Source organism: Bufo gargarizans, chromosome 6 (genome assembly GCF_014858855.1).
Source record: "Bufo gargarizans isolate SCDJY-AF-19 chromosome 6, ASM1485885v1, whole genome shotgun sequence".
NCBI classification, from domain to species: domain Eukaryota; kingdom Metazoa; phylum Chordata; class Amphibia; order Anura; family Bufonidae; genus Bufo; species Bufo gargarizans.
Window position 1 is genome coordinate 98,590,207 of NC_058085.1, and position 15,937 is coordinate 98,606,143.

At 45.5% G+C, this 15,937-nt stretch overlaps 1 protein-coding gene across 1 annotated transcript; it reads left to right on the forward strand.

Moving 5' to 3' along the window:
- The first annotated feature begins 4,242 nt into the window (after positions 1-4,242).
- On the forward strand, positions 4,243-7,464 carry LOC122941487 (gastrula zinc finger protein XlCGF49.1-like). Its single transcript, XM_044298789.1, has 2 exons — positions 4,243-4,570; positions 5,881-7,464. The coding sequence occupies exon 2, from the start codon at positions 5,897-5,899 to the stop codon at positions 6,641-6,643; it is 747 nt and encodes a 248-aa protein (XP_044154724.1). The 5' UTR covers positions 4,243-4,570; positions 5,881-5,896; the 3' UTR covers positions 6,644-7,464.
- The last annotated feature ends 8,473 nt before the right edge of the window (positions 7,465-15,937 follow it).

The window sequence follows — 15,937 nt, forward strand, 5'->3', positions numbered from 1 at the left end:
CGCAAAACACATACGGTCGTGTGCATGTTATCTAAATGGAACAAGGCTGCAATACTCAGAACAGCCACTAGAAGAAATATGGCGTTCTGAGTGCGAACATCATATCGGAGTAAAGACTGAAGAGATCTCTGCTTGCAGTAATTTAGAAGGAACTCTCCTTGTTTTCTATCAGGGAGATACCACTCTGTCCTGGTCATGTGACAAGCGGTTATCTGAGCCGTGTCCATCACATGACCGGGTCAGAATTTAACATTCTTACTGGATGACAGCACGGACCTTAAAGGGAGCGTCACCACAAATTCTTTTTTTAACCAGAGACATCGCCTTGTAGGTCTAGCTCAGCTGAATGTACTGATACTGTTCACTTAGGGCTCATGCACACGGCCGTGTTTTGCAGTCCTCAAAACACGGATCCCGGCTGAGAGCACGGCACCATTTTTTTTAACTTCTGTAAAAATGTCCTATCCTTGGCTGCAAAACGGACAGGAAAAGGACTTGTTCTATTTATTTGCAGGGAGGCGGATCGGACGTGCAGATGCGGACAGCACACGGTGTGCTGTCTGTATCTCTTGCAGCTCCACTGAGATGAATGGGCCCGCATCCGACCTGCAAAAACGCAGATCAAATGCGGGCCGAAACTATGGCCGTGTGCATGAGCCCTTAGCAATCCGTTGGTTTATTCTGGAGGAAAAGTACCTTTAATCCATATGCAAATTAGCAGTTAAGTGCACTGAGGGCGGGCCCAAGCCATTCTGTGCACCCTTGCTCGTCTTGTTTCCACTCCTTGATTAACAGGGCCAGATGAGATGACTAAGCAGGAACCTAGCCCTGTTTGTTACTGTTAAAGCCTGCCAATAATTCCTCTGTTTCTGATGGGCTCATTCATTTTGGTTGAGAGTGACAGCTAATGCTCGCAAAATACTGAATGCACAGACGTAATCCGCATTTTTTTGCGTATCCATTTTTTGCGGACTGCAAAATACATACGGTCAGTCGTGTGCATGAGCCCTAACTGTCGTTTTTTTTTTTTTTTTTTGCTGCCACATTGAAATTAATGGTTCGGCATACGGTCCACATAAAAAACGGAAAGGACACGGCGGGAAAATGCGTTTGTGTGCATGACCTCTATGTCTGTGTTCTATAATGTGCGGAATAGCTATGTGGATCCGTACAAAAATAAATAGATATGTGTGCATGGTCCCAGGGGTGTACTGGACATACACCCTTCAGGGAAACTTCCCGGTGGGCTGATGCCCTCCTCATGGCCACCAGCCAGGTACATAATGATCTGATGCTCCCAGCTTTAGGGTACATTCACATGAACATAAGCCGTCCTTGTCCGTGCAAATTGTAGTCTGCAACGCACGGGCACTGGCCGCGAGAATCCCGTATTGTGGCACGGACCCATTCACCTGAATGAGTCTGCGATCCGCAATATACAGCAAAAGATAGGACATGTCCTATCTTTGCGGTGAGGAGGCACGGACCAAAAAGCCCACGGAAGTGCTTCCGATCCATGCCTATGTTTCGCTGTATCTTGAGGATTGCGAACCCTTTCAAGTCAATGAGTGGCTGTTTGCGGTCGGCAACAGACCGCCTACGATCTTATGAATGCACCCTTAATTAATATAGGAGCATCAGACACTTATGCACCTGGATGGCGGCTGCCCTGCTGTTCACAAGACCGTGATAGTTTCATACAGTGGTGCGGGCGGCAGTACCTTGTTCGGCAGTACGGTATTGCTTTCCCGACTACTTTCGTTGTACCTGCATACATGTGATGCTCCTGCCTTCTGTCAATTTGGCCCCGCCTACAACATAGGGCCACTTTTAGTTTTTTTCCATGGCTATAAATGAAAACTACATCTACACATGGTACTTGCGTTGTTAATTCCGGGAGAGGATCTCAAAACTGGAATTAAACGGATCCGTTTTTGATTTTTTACATCAGGATGCATCCGTTCCGTTAGGATGCAGTTGTGTGAAATCAAAACGGATCTGTCACTAAATACATTGAAATTTAATGGGTGATGGATCCGTTTTTTTTAGGATCCTAAAAAAACGGATACATCACCATTGACTTAGTGTGGGTTCACATCTGCGTTCTGGAGTCCATTATGGCTTTCAGTTATAAAATGGTTATAACCGAAAATAACGGAATCCATGAGACGGAAGGACAGATCCGTTACGCTGCCCATAGACTTGTGTTATGACGGAATGCAGAACGGAAGCCTTTAGCATTCCGTTTTGCTTTCCGTCTTAATAGAAGTCTATGGGGAAGCATAACGGATCCGTCTGGGTCCCGTTATGCAAGACGGAAAATAAAGTCCTTTGTTTTCCGTCTTGCATAACAGGACTCAGGCGGATCCGTTATGCTTCCCCATAGACTTCTATTAAGACGGAAAGCAAAATGGAATGCCTCTAAAGGCTTCCATTTTTACTTCAATCTTATGGATTCCGTTATTTTCCGTTATAACCATTTTATAACGGAAAGCCATAACGTAATCCAGAACGCAGATGTGAACCCACCCTTACATTGTTTTTAGTGATGCATCTGGTTTGTTCCGTTTCTATGACCGGATACAAAACTGCAGCTTGCAGCGGTTTAGTGTCTGGTCACAAAACGGAATGCTGACGGAACAGAAGACATCCTGATGCATCCTGAACGGATCGCTTTCCATTCAGAATGCATGAGGACATTGCCTCTACCGAATCTCAATGCCAGAAAACTCCAACGCAAGTGTGAAACAGGCTAGTGGCGTACATAGAGAAGGGCCCCATAGCAAGGATCAAACCAGGCCCCCCACACAGGACAGAAGGGTTTCCTCCTAATCCCTTTCAGTGACCCTTTGGCCATTTTTCCACTGACTCATTTGCTAAAAGTTGTTCTTGTAGAGCAGTGGTGCACAACCTGCGGCCCAGGGGCCACATGCGGCCCTCGATACCATTCTGTGCGGCCCCCAACCATCTGGTAACAGTCTTGTGGCTGCTCACATGCATTTTTCATATATTCTCCCATTAGATGGGAGTCCTGGAGGTGTAACCAGACTAATGGTATATTCAATATGCCATAAATACAGCATTTCAGTTGGTAATACCCTTTTAACTTATATTTTTGGCCCTTGGGTCTGAAATTGTGGCCCCAAACCAGAAAAGGTAGGGCACCCCTGGTTTACAGGGTAGAGTCCTGACCAAGTTTTCACCTCCAGTAGAAGAGGAGCTAAGGGCCCTTTCACACCTGCGTTATTGTCTTCCGGCATAGAGTTCCGTCGTCGGGGCTCTATGCCAGAAGAATCCTGATCAGGATTATCCCCATGCATTCTGAATGGAGAGAAATCAGTTCAGGATGCATCAGGATGTCTTCAGTTCCGGAACGGAACGTTTTTTGGCCGGAGAAAATACCGCAGCATGCTGCGCTTTTTGCTCCGGCCAAAAAAACTGAAGACTTGCCGCAAGGCCGGATCCGGAATGAATGCCCATTGAAAGGCATTAATCCGGATCCGGCCTTAAGCTAAACGTCGTTTCGGCGCATTGCCGGATACGACGTTTAGCTTTTTTAGAGTGGTTACCATGGCTGCTGGGACGCTAAAGTCCTGGCAGCCATGGTAAAGTGTAGTGGGGAGCGGGGGAGCAGTATACTTACCATCCGTGCGGCTCCCGGGGCGCTCCAGAGTGACGTCAGGGCGCTCCACGCGCATGGATGACGTGATCGCATGGCACGTCAGCCATGCGCATGGGGCGCTCTGACGTCATTCTGGAGCGCCCCGGGAGCCGCGCGGACTGTAAGTATACCGCTCCCCCGCTCCTACTATGGCAACCAGGACTTTAATAGCGTCCTGGCTGCCATAGTAACACTGAAAGCATTTTGAAGACGGATCCGTCTTCAAATGCTTTCAGTACACTTGCGTTTTTCCGGATCCGGCTTGTGAATTCCGGCAAGTGGAGTACACGCCGGATCCGGACAACGCAAGTGTGAAAGAGCCCTAAGACTGCCCCCCCCCCCCCCCCCCTTTGCCCTGGGCCCCATAGCAGTCGCATGGTCTGAAACAAGCCCAAGATGGATAAACTATCTGGTGCCCTCCATTCCCTGGCACTGTATAATAACACATCTGGTGGAGTCTCACATATCCAGGTCTGCATTTAGCCCATTTTAATCTCTTGCTATTTGTAGCGCAGCCATGTACTGCAATTACTGAGCATCAAACTGCAGCCACCAACAAACCCCACGTCTGCCAACACAACGGCCTCCCAGCTGCTCCTTTCCCGTCCGCAAGACATAAAACTACGTTCCACCTCTAGAGGGCAGCAGCATTTGAAATCGCATGTTTGTGCGGGCTGAATGGAGCAGGATAGGAAGAGGCGGCGCCCGCTGATTGGCTGCTCCGCATTATTAGCCTGGTTTTTTTTTTTGGCCCCTCAGGCGCTTGGTAGTTGTAGTTCTGAGCCGTGGTTCTCTGGCAAGCAAAAACTACGAGACCCAGAATGCCTTGCGCGACCAGCTCTCTAATTGGCAGCTTCAGTCCTTCTGCTATGCGAGCACATACACAAAAGGCTGGCTCCTGAGCGGCAGGTAGGACTGTCATCCTGGGGCAGGGAGATGCCGGTGTGCGCTGCTTCTCTGCTCTCTTCCATCTCCTCCATCTTATGTCTGTCATTCGCTCCTGGCTGTGTGCAGTGGGAGTAGTGGAGGACAGTGCATAGCCAGTACTCTGCAGGGCAGGCTGTAGTGACTGTGGGGGATGGGGCCAGTCTGAGGTGAAGCTTTTATTCATGTACTGGCATTAACCTCTTAAGGCCCAAGACCAATTTGGGGATGACATTTTATTTTTTTTGTCCTTGTTTTCCAAGAGCCTTAACTTTTCCCCCTTGATATCGTTGTATAAGGCCTTTTTGTCTTTGCAGGATGAGTTGTGTGTGTATATATATATATATATATTTAACATCACCATTTAATGTTCCTTATGATGCACTGTGAAACTGTAAAGCAATAATTTATGGGGTAGAATGAAAAAAAAAAAAAACACATTCTGCTATAGTTTTTTGTGTGTGTGTTTCGTCTTTACCTGCGTTTATGTAAGATAAATAACATTTTTGCATGTGGCAATAGGTTTATTTTTAAAACATTCTTTTTTTTATTTTTAGAAACTATATTTTCCCTTTTTTTTAAACGCCTTTTGAGCTGCCCACATTAAAAAATCTGCTTTATAATATATGTTCATGGCAGCAGTTTTATTTTAAATTATGGATCTGTAAAAGTTGGGGGCCAACTAGGGATGAGCGAATTTCATAGTTTGAAATTTGAGTTTGGGTTGTGGTATAATCTGAATTGCGTTATGGATTCCGTTACCACGGACCATGACGGAATGCCTTTAGATGCATTTAGTTATTAATTCCGTCATAATAGAAGTTATGGCCTACATAATGGATCCGTCCTGTTTCCGTTATGCTGGAGTCCTCCTCTGGATAGATTATCAGCATCTGATTTGGAGAGGGTCCGACATCGACAGCTGTTTGAGAAGGCAGTGGTGCTCCAGTAGCGCCGCGGCCTTCTCTCGGTTTCCCTCAGGCCCAGTGACGTCACGACTAGTATCACTACCCTGGGCGGGGCTAAGCTCTGTTCACTTGAATGGAGCTTAGCCCTGCCCAGGCCAGTTGATACTAGTCGTGACGTTACTGGGCCTAAGGGACACCGAGAGAAGGCCGCGGCGCTACTGTCAGCGCCGCTGCCTTCTCAAACAGCTGATGGGTCCCGGGTGTCAGACCCTCGCTGATCAGATGCTGATGATCTATCCAGAGGATTGGTCATCAGTTTAAAAGAGCTGCAGAACCCCTTTAATAAATGTAATTATGATAACTGTTGGTTGCTTCTTCTGCTTTCAGCGTACACCTTTGCTGGATGACCTTAGATCTTTCATTTTCACTGGTTATAAAAATGGAAACCTCCAATTATGGGACAAAAAAAGACTGGGGCAAATTTAAATCAAAGAAGGTGAGAAGTTCCTCCAAAGTGACCAAATCCAACGGAACAACAAACATTACGTCTGACAACAAAAAGACGAAAGATCATAAGTTAACACAAAAGCTGTCATGTAAACCAAAAGAAGCACAAGGTCGTCCGTCCTTTAGAAGTCAACAGAATGGTCAAACAAAGCGATTATCCGTCAAGAGCAAAGGCAAAAGGGAAGTGGAAACCAGTGACCTTGAGGAGCAGAGCATTGACAAGACCAAACCTTACGCCTGTGCCATATGTCAGAAGAGTTTTGCCCAGAAGTCCAACCTTGTAACCCACTTCCGAGTCCACACTGGGTCCAGACCCTACATGTGTATGCAGTGTGGGAAGAGTTTCAGCACCAGCTCAAATGCTGTGACCCATCAGAGGGTGCACACCGGAGAAAGACCATACAGCTGTGGAGAGTGTGGGAAAAAATTCAGCATCAGCTCCAACTTGGTGACCCACCAGAGGGTTCATACAGGAGAAAGACCCTATGTCTGTACTGACTGTGGAAAGAGCTTCACTCACCGCTCAAATCTGGTCATTCATCAGAGGGCACATTCAGGGGAGAAACCTTATTCCTGCGCGACATGCGGAAAAACATTTACTCACAGCTCCCACCTTGTTGCCCATCAGAAAGTTCACATTTAGAAAAATAGTAAAGCATTGCCTGCAGTGATCTTCTACTTGTTGGACACCCTTAGTCTGGCCATGCACACTATCTCGGTTGGATTGGCCAACCATTAAATGTGTAGGAGGCCCTACCAATCCCCCCCCCCATTTCAACCTGCCTGATCCTTTTGTTCTCAGGGGAGATGTGCTGCTGCCAGAGGACAGGAGCTTATACCCCTCTCTTCATTGAAAAACACATGCATGCCTGGCCATGCATGTGTATGGTGGGGGTTGGAAGGAACAGCAGTCGGGTGACTGAACATTTGGCTGACCACTAAGAGGAGTGTATGGCTAGTTTTAGCTAGATGATGGTCAAGTTGGTCAAACTGAGCTGCAAAATGACTTTGTTTTCGCCGTGTATTATAAACTTTCTGATAATGTGCCAAGTAGCTACACAACCTATTTATTAATCCAGTGCTGATGGTTATGTTTTACTCCTCGATAGTAAAGGCAGTAGAAGCTTTCTAAGTATACTTGTCATGACATGTATAACCTGTGTGCTCCTAGCCGTTAGTAATAGCAGCCAATTGTATTCCACACTTACTAGCCTTTCCGTAGGTGGATCTAAGCATACTATGGTGTGCAAGAAACCGATGGAGGGATAGTTTAGAAGAAATGAAGGAACATGTAGAATGTTTGTAAAATGTAGACAACAGTTTTGATCTGACTATAGTTGCAGCTCCATAAATTAGATCATTGAAAGTTACCGTATTTTTCGCCGTATAAGACGCACCGGCGTATAAGACGCACCTAGGTTTTTGGGGAGGAAAATAAGAAAAAAAATATTTTTAACCAAAAGGTGTGCTGTGGGTTTGGAACTAGGTGGTCTGTGGATGGCACTATTACTGGGGATCTGTGGATGACGGACACTGTTATGGGGGGATCTGTGGATGACGGACACTGTTATGGGGGGGATCTGTAGATGACGGACACTGTTATGGGGGGATCTGTGGATGACTGACACTGTTATGGGGGGATCTGTGGATGACGGACACTTATGGGGGGATCTGTGGATGACGGACACTGTTATGGGGGGAACTGTGGATGACGGACACTGTTATGGGGGGAACTGTGGATGACGGACACTGTTATGGGGGGATCTGTGGATGACGGACACTGTTATGGGGGGGATCTGTGGATGACGGACACTTATGGGGGGATCTGTGGATGACGGACACTGTTATGGGGGGAACTGTGGATGACGGACACTGTTATGGGGGGATCTGTGGATGACTGACACTGTTATGGGGGGATCTGTGGATGACGGACACTGTTATGGGGGGAACTGTGGATGACGGACACTGTTATGGGGGGAACTGTGGATGACGGACACTGTTATGGGGGGAACTGTGGATGACGGACACTGTTATGGGGGGAACTGTGGATGACGGACACTGTTATGGGGGGAACTGTGGATGACGGACACTGTTATGGGGGGAACTGTGGATGACGGACACTGTTAGGGGGGAACTGTGGATGACGGACACTGTTATGGGGGGATCTGTGGCTTTCACTGTTACAGGGGGATCTGTGGCTGGCACTGTTACAGGGGGGGATCTGTGGATGGCACTGTTATACATGTGTCATCCACAGACCCTCCCAGCCCATAACTGTGCCATCCACAGATCCCCCGCCGCTCCTGTATACTAATATAATATGTCTTATTCAATTAATAGTTTTTAAATATGCCTCTTTATTCCTAAAAGTACCTTAAATCCGAAGCGCTTCAGTACAATGCCGGCAGGCCGGGCAGCCGGCGCGGCGCGGCGCGTCACTCACTGACGTCACTTGCCTGCGCCGCCTGCTTCATTCATAAAGTAGGCGGCGCAGGCACGTGACATCAGGGAGTTACGCTGCCGCCCGCCCAGCCTGCATACTACTGAAGCGCTAAGGATTTAAGGTACTATTAAGCATAAAGGGGCATATTTAATAACCATTCATTGAATATGACATATTTTATTAGTACACCGGAGCGGCGGGGCGGGCCTTTAGTACAGTGACTGCACCGCCCCGCCGCTATTGCCGGCCCCAGCTCCTCCTCCCAGTCCCTCCCCGAGTCCTCGCTCTCTTTACATCGCTGCCAGCGATGTAAAACTGACTGCATTCGCCGTATAAGACGCAGGGGCATTTCTCCCCCATTTTGGGGGAAGAAAAAGTGCGTCTTATACGGCGAAAAATACGGTAATTTATTTCAGTAATTCAGTTCAAAAAGTGAAACTCGTATATTCTATAGACTCCTCACACACAGAGTGATGTATTTCAAGCGTTTATTTCTTTTAATGTTAATAATTATGGCTTACAGATAATGAAATCCCAAAAACTAGTATCTAAAAAATGTAGAATATTTATATGAGGCCAATTAAAAAAATTATTTAATACAGAAATGTTGGCCTACTGAAAAGTCTTTATAGTATATGCCCTCAATACTTGGTTGGGGCTAATTTTGCATGAATTACTGCATCAATGCGGCGTGGCATGGAGGCCATCAGCCTGGGGCACTGCTGAGGTGTTATCAAAGCAACCTGGTCTTCCATAGCGACCTTCAGCTTGTCTGCATTTTTGGGTCTGGTGTTTCTCATCTTCCTCTTGACAATAATCCGTAGATTCTCTATGGCAGTGATGGCGAACCTATGGCACGGGTGCCAGAGGCGGCACTCAGAGCCCTCTCTGTGGACACCCGCGCCTTGGAAAAAGTCTATGGTGTACCAATATGCTTTAGACTTTTCCTGCCATTCATCAGCACAGGACGCACTATGAACAGCACAGGCAGCACACTGAATGTAGGCTATTAAGCTATTATAGCTAAATGATAAAGTACATGGATGATATACTATATTGGTATTCAGGTTAAATTGCCGTGTTGGCACTTTGCGATAAATAAGTGAGTATTTGGTTGCAGTTTGGGCACTCGGTCTCTAAAAGGTTCACCATCACTGCTCTATGGTGTTTAGGTCAGGCGAGTTTGCTGGCCATTCAAGCACAGTGATGCTAGTTATCACACCAGGTAGTGGCACTTGTGGCAGTGTGGGCAGCTGCCAAGTCCTGATGGAAAATGAAATCAGCTTCTCCATAAAGCTGGTCAGCAGATGGAAGCATGAAGTGCTCTAAAGTTTTGTTGGTACATGGCTGTGCTGACTTTGGACTTGATATGACACAGTGGACCAACACCAGCCGATGACATGGCTGCCCAAACCATTGCTGACTGTGGAAACTACACAATGGACCTCAAGCAACTTGGATTGTGTGCATCTAAACTCTTCATCCAGACTCTGGGACCTTGATTTCCAAATGAAATGCAAAATGTATTTTCATCTGAAAACAAGACTGGACCACAGCACAGCAGTCCAGTCCTTTTTCTCCTTAGCCCATGTAAGACCCTTCTGACATTGTCTCTGGGTCATGAGTGGCTTGACACAAGGATTAAGACAGTTGTAGCCCATGTCCTGGATACGTCTATGTGTGGTGGCTCTTGAAGTACTGACTCCAGCCGCAGCAAACTCCGTGTGAATCTCCCCCAAATTTTTGACAATCCTTTCAAGGCTGCGGTTATACCTGTTGCTTGTGCAACTTTTTCTACCACGCTTTTTCCTTCCACTCAACTTTCCATTAATATGCTTGGATACAGCACTCTGGGAACAGCCAGCTTCTTTAGCAATAACCTTTTGTGGCTTACTCTCTTTGTGGAAGGTGCCAATGACTGTCTTCTGGATAACTGTCAAGTCAGCAGTCTTCCCCATGATTGTGTAGCCAACTGAACCAGACCAAGGCCCCTTGCAGATGAGCGTGTCCATATTAGGTCCGGATGCATTGCAGACAAGCAAGTCCATTCAGTTTTGTTTGCGATCGTGTTCAGTTTTTATTGCACGTGCGTGATAAAAAAACTGAATGTTTACAAACAACATCTCTTAGCAACCATCCATGAAAAACACATCGCATCCACACTCGTTTGCGGATGCAATGCGATTTTCACGCAGCACCATTCACTTCTATGGGGCCAGCCTTGCGTGAAAATCGCTGAATATAGAACATGCTGCGATTTTCACGCAATGCACAAGTGATGCGTGAAAACCAACGCTCACGTACACAGATCCATTGAAATGAATGGATCCGGATTCCATGCGGACACAATGCGTTCGCATCACACATTGCACCCGCGCGGAATACTCGCTCGTGTGCAAGGGGCCTAAGGGACCATTTAAAGTCTTAGGAAACCTTTACAGGTGTTTTGTGTTGACTTATTAGAGTATGACACCATGAGTCAATATTGAACTTTTTAACAATGTTCTATTTTTCTGAGATTTTGGGGATTTCGTTAGCTGTAAGCCATAATTATTAACATTAAAAGAAATAAACGCTTGGCATATCATGAAGCTGATCGGACTCCTTCCTCGTTGCCCGCTGGCAGTTTAATATGTACAATGTAATTTCTAAAACTTCTGAACAATTGCACATACCTGACAGACCGCTCTCAGGCATCATTGATCAGCCACTGATGGAATTAGTGACAGAAGTTGGACACGTCCTACTTTTTCACGACATTGTAGTCTGGCAGTGATGGTAAATGAGGCCTAACTGAATCACTCAGTGAAGTAAAAGTAATGAAGAAAGAAAGATCTGACACTGATGTGTGCTCTAACTAGAGTAGGTATTCCATTCACACGACCGTGGGTTGGTTCCGCATCCGAGCCGCATTTTCTTGGGCTCGGGTGCAGACCCATTCACTTCAATAGGGCCGCAAAAGATGCGGACAGCACTCAGCATTCCCCATGCAGTAACAGTTCTAGAGCTTAATTTTTTCTCTCTGTTCTTTTTCCTGTACATTTATATGAATAAGGGTCCATTCACACGTCCGCAATTTCGTTTCGCATTCTGCGGAACAGATTTGCGGACCCATTCATTTCTATGGGGCAACACAACGTGCTGCCCGGATCCGGAATTGCGGATCCGCACTTCCGGGTCCGCAATTCCGATCCCGAAAAAAATAGAACATGTCCTATTCTTGTCCGCAATTGCGGACAAGAATAGGCATTTTCTATTAAGTGCTGGCGATTGTACGTGTTTTGCGGATCCACTGATGTGTGAATGGACCTTAAATGTACAATTGGTTGTTACCAGTTGGGGGCATGTCCCTGCACAGTCTGATAATGTCAAAGCAGTGCTGTGGTAACAGACGGTGCACGGACATGCCTCTTTGACATGAAAGGTAACACCCAGTTGTATATTTATTCATAAACTTCTAGTAGGAATATTAGGCTACTTTCACACCAGCGTTTTTGCAGGATCCGGCAGGGCTCAGCAAAACCGCTTCCGTTACTGATAATACAACCGTCTGCATCCGTTGTACTATCTTTAACATAGGAATGGCGTTTTCTATTGTGTCAGAGTTAAACGGATCCGTCCCCGTTAACTTGCATTGTGGGTCATGACGTCTTTCTCCACATCCCATGATGGAAAGAAAAAATAAAACAAAAAAGGGGTGTAGCAGCACAAAAAAGGGGTGTAGCAGCACAAAAAAAAATAGATCCTACAGTGGTGGTGCCCATGGTGTCAGGCACCAGTCCGTTGCACCCCCAATACAGCAATAAACTAAAAGTCTACCGCGGCACTCTCATGTCTTCATCATTCCACAGCTGTGATTTGGTGATTAAATGTTGGAATGATGAAGACATAAGAGTGCCGCGGTAGACTTTTTGTTTTATGATGGAAAGAAAACTGCAGCTTGCTGAGGTTTGCTCTCCGGTATGAGAACACAACCAGATGGAACGGAATGCATTTTGGAGCGTTCTGTTCTGTTCAGTTACGTTTTGTCCCCATTGACAGTGAATGGGGACAAAACGGAAGCGTTTTTCTCTGGTATTGAGATCCTAGGACAGATCTTAATACCGGAAAATAGAAACGTTAGTGTGAAAGTAGCCTTAGAAAAATGGCACATCCCAATGGTAACCAGTGGGTAACCAGTAACCAAAATGGTAACCAATCACAAAGAAAAATGTTTCCATGTCATTGGTGTTTGTAGCCTTTAAAGCACAACTACCTTTTTAGAGAAGCTGGTGATAATTGCTACAAAATATAAAATTGTCCAACTTTGTAACATATATATTATATTTGGATTTGGTATACTTATATGGGAACTAGTTTTGGTGTTTCAACTTTGTAACATAGTAACTAATGTTGCTTCGCTATGCTGTTATCTACGGTAGTATTTCCTGACTACAAACAGCCTCCTCTGTAGTCGGGTTTTGTCAGTAAAAGCTAACCTTCTAAGGATTCTTATATGGCGGTGCACGTAATAGGGTCTCATTATGCTGCTTCTGAAGTCCCTACCACCTGTTTCATCTAAGACCCAAAAGAAACCTATTGTCATATAACAGGCATGGTTGCATTGTGACCCACAAGCACTGCGGCCGCCGACTACAGCACTCACCCTACAACAGAGCTAGCTTCGCTGTGGACCACTGGCAGAGGATGGATTCTCTGGTGATGGATATAAAGGACTGGATACGCTGCAGATGTAAAGTGAACTGTACAGACCAAGAAGTGGCCAGTGTGGAAACTACAGGAATTTGTTTTTTGTAAAAATATATACAGGTCCTTTTAAAAAAATTAGCATATTGTGATAAAGTTCATTATTTTCTGTAATGTACTGATAAACATTAGACTTTCATATATTTTAGATTCATTACACACAACTGAAGTAGTTCAAGCCTTTTATTGTTTTAATATTGATGATTTTGGCATACAGCTCATGAAAACCCAAAATTCCTATCTAAAAAAATTAGCATATTTCATCCGACCAATAAAAGAAAAGTGTTTTTAATACAAAAAAAGTCAACCTTCAAACAATTATGTTCAGTTCTGCACTCAATACTTGGTCGGGAATCCTTTTGCAGAAATGACTGCTTCAATGCGGCGTGGCATGGAGGCAATCAGCCTGTGGCACTGCTGAGGTGTTATGGAGGCCCAGGATGCTTCCATAGCCTTAAGCTCATCCAGAGTGTTGGGTCTTGCGTCTCTCAACTTTCTCTTCCCAATATCCCACAGATTCTCTATGGGGTTCAGGTCAGGAGAGTTGGCAGGCCAATTGAGCACAGTAATACCATGGTCAGTAAAGCATTTACCAGTGGTTTTGGCACTGTGAGCAGGTGCCAGGTCGTGCTGAAAAATGAAATCTTCATCTCCATAAAGCTTTTCAGCAGATGGAAGCATGAAGTGCTCCAAAATCTCCTGATAGCTAGCTGCATTGACCCTGCCCTTGATAAAACACTGTGGACCAACACCAGCAGCTGACATGGCACCCCAGACCATCACTGACTGTGGGTACTTGACACTGGACTTCAGGCATTTTGGCATTTCCCTCTCCCCAGTCTTCCTCCAGACTCTGGCACCTTGATTTCCGAATGACATGCAACAGTCCAGTGCTGCTTCTCTGTAGCCCAGGTCAGGCGCTTCTGCCGCTGTTTTTGGGGAATGCGGCACCTGTAGCCCATTTCCTGCACACGCCTGTACACGGTGGCTCTGGATGTTTCTACTCCAGACTCAGTCCACTGCTTCCGCAGGTCCCCCAAGGTCTGGAATCGGTCCTTCTCCACAATCTTCCTCAGGGTCCGGTCACCTCTTCTCATTGTGCAGCGTTTTCTGCCACACTTTTTCCTTCCCACAGACTTCCCACTGAGGTGCCTTGATACAGCACTCTGGGAACAGCCTATTCGTTCAGAAATTTCTTTCTGTGTCTTACCCTCTTGCTTGAGGGTGTCAGTGATGGCCTTCTGGACAGCAGTCAGGTCGGCAGTCTTACCCATGATTGCGGTTTTGAGTAATGAACCAGGCTGGGAGTTTTTAAAAGCCTCAGGAATCTTTTGCAGGTGTTTAGAGTTAATTAGTTGATTCAGATGATTAGGTTAATAGCTCGTTTAGAGAACCTTTTCATGATATGCTAATTTTTTTAGATAGGAAATTTGGGTTTTCATGAGCTGTATGCCAAAATCATCAATATTAAAACAATAAAAGGCTTGAACTACTTCAGTTGGTGTGTAATGAATCTAAAATATATGAAAGTCTAATGTTTATCAGTACATTACAGAAAATAATGAACTTTATCACAATATGCTAATTTTTTGAGAAGGACCTGTATGTTGACATGGAAAATTAAAAATAACATAAAAAATTATTTAAAAATATATTTAACATTAAAAAGTGAGTTAACAATAGGTCATTTTCTGATGACACATTTCCTATAACCCTTTTGCTACCAGAACCGTACATGTACGGTGGTGGAGCAATGGGTAAACATGGCGCCTGCTCGCACTTCAAACAGAAGAGACCCTGCGGCTAATGACCACGACCGGCAATAATGCCGATCATGGTCATTACAGCTTTTAGATTCCGCAATCAAGTGTGCGAGCGCTTCTGGGTCATTACCGGCATCCCCCTGTGGCCAGTGGGGATGCTGGCAATTGACCTTCATATTACAGCTGCAATTCTTATGTTGCCAACATAAGAAATGAGCAAAAACTAAAAATATAAACATCAAGGGCTTTACCGCATCCAAAAACGCCCGTACATTTTGGAGCATCTTTTCTTTTAACTCTATAGTGTCATTCCTCTATTATTCCTAGTAGAAGTTTATGAGTAAGGCCCCTTTCAGACGAGCGGGTGTCAGTTCTGGAATTTTTTGTAGAACACTGACAGCATTATGCCAGTGTCATCTAATACATTCCAGTACGGTAAGGCCCCTTTCACATGGGCGAGTTTTCTGCGCGGGTGCAATGCATGAAAAACATCGCTCATGTACACAGACCCATTAAAATGGATGGGTCAGGAAAATTCGCCGGTGTAAAAGGGGCCTAAGGGCTCATGCACACGACTATCTATTTTGCGATCTGCAAAAAACGGATCAGCAAAAAATACAGATGACGTCCGTGTGCATTCTGTATTTTACAGAACAGCTGGCCTCTAATAGAACAGTCCTATCGTTCTCCGTGATGCGGACAATAATAGGAAATGTTCTATAATTTTGCAGAACTGACATACGGAAACGGAATGCACACAAAGAAACTTCAGTTTTTTTGCAGACCCATTGAAATAAATGGTTCCACATACGGTCCGCAAAAAAAAAGGAACAGACAGGGAAAGGAAATACATTTGTGTGCATGAGCCCTAATAGTTGGACATGCGGGCGGTGACAAATAATGTAACTATATGTAACACATACCGGGTGAAGAGGTAAGATTGCGCACCACCTCGACGCGCGTTGTGTGTGATGCTTCCTCAGGA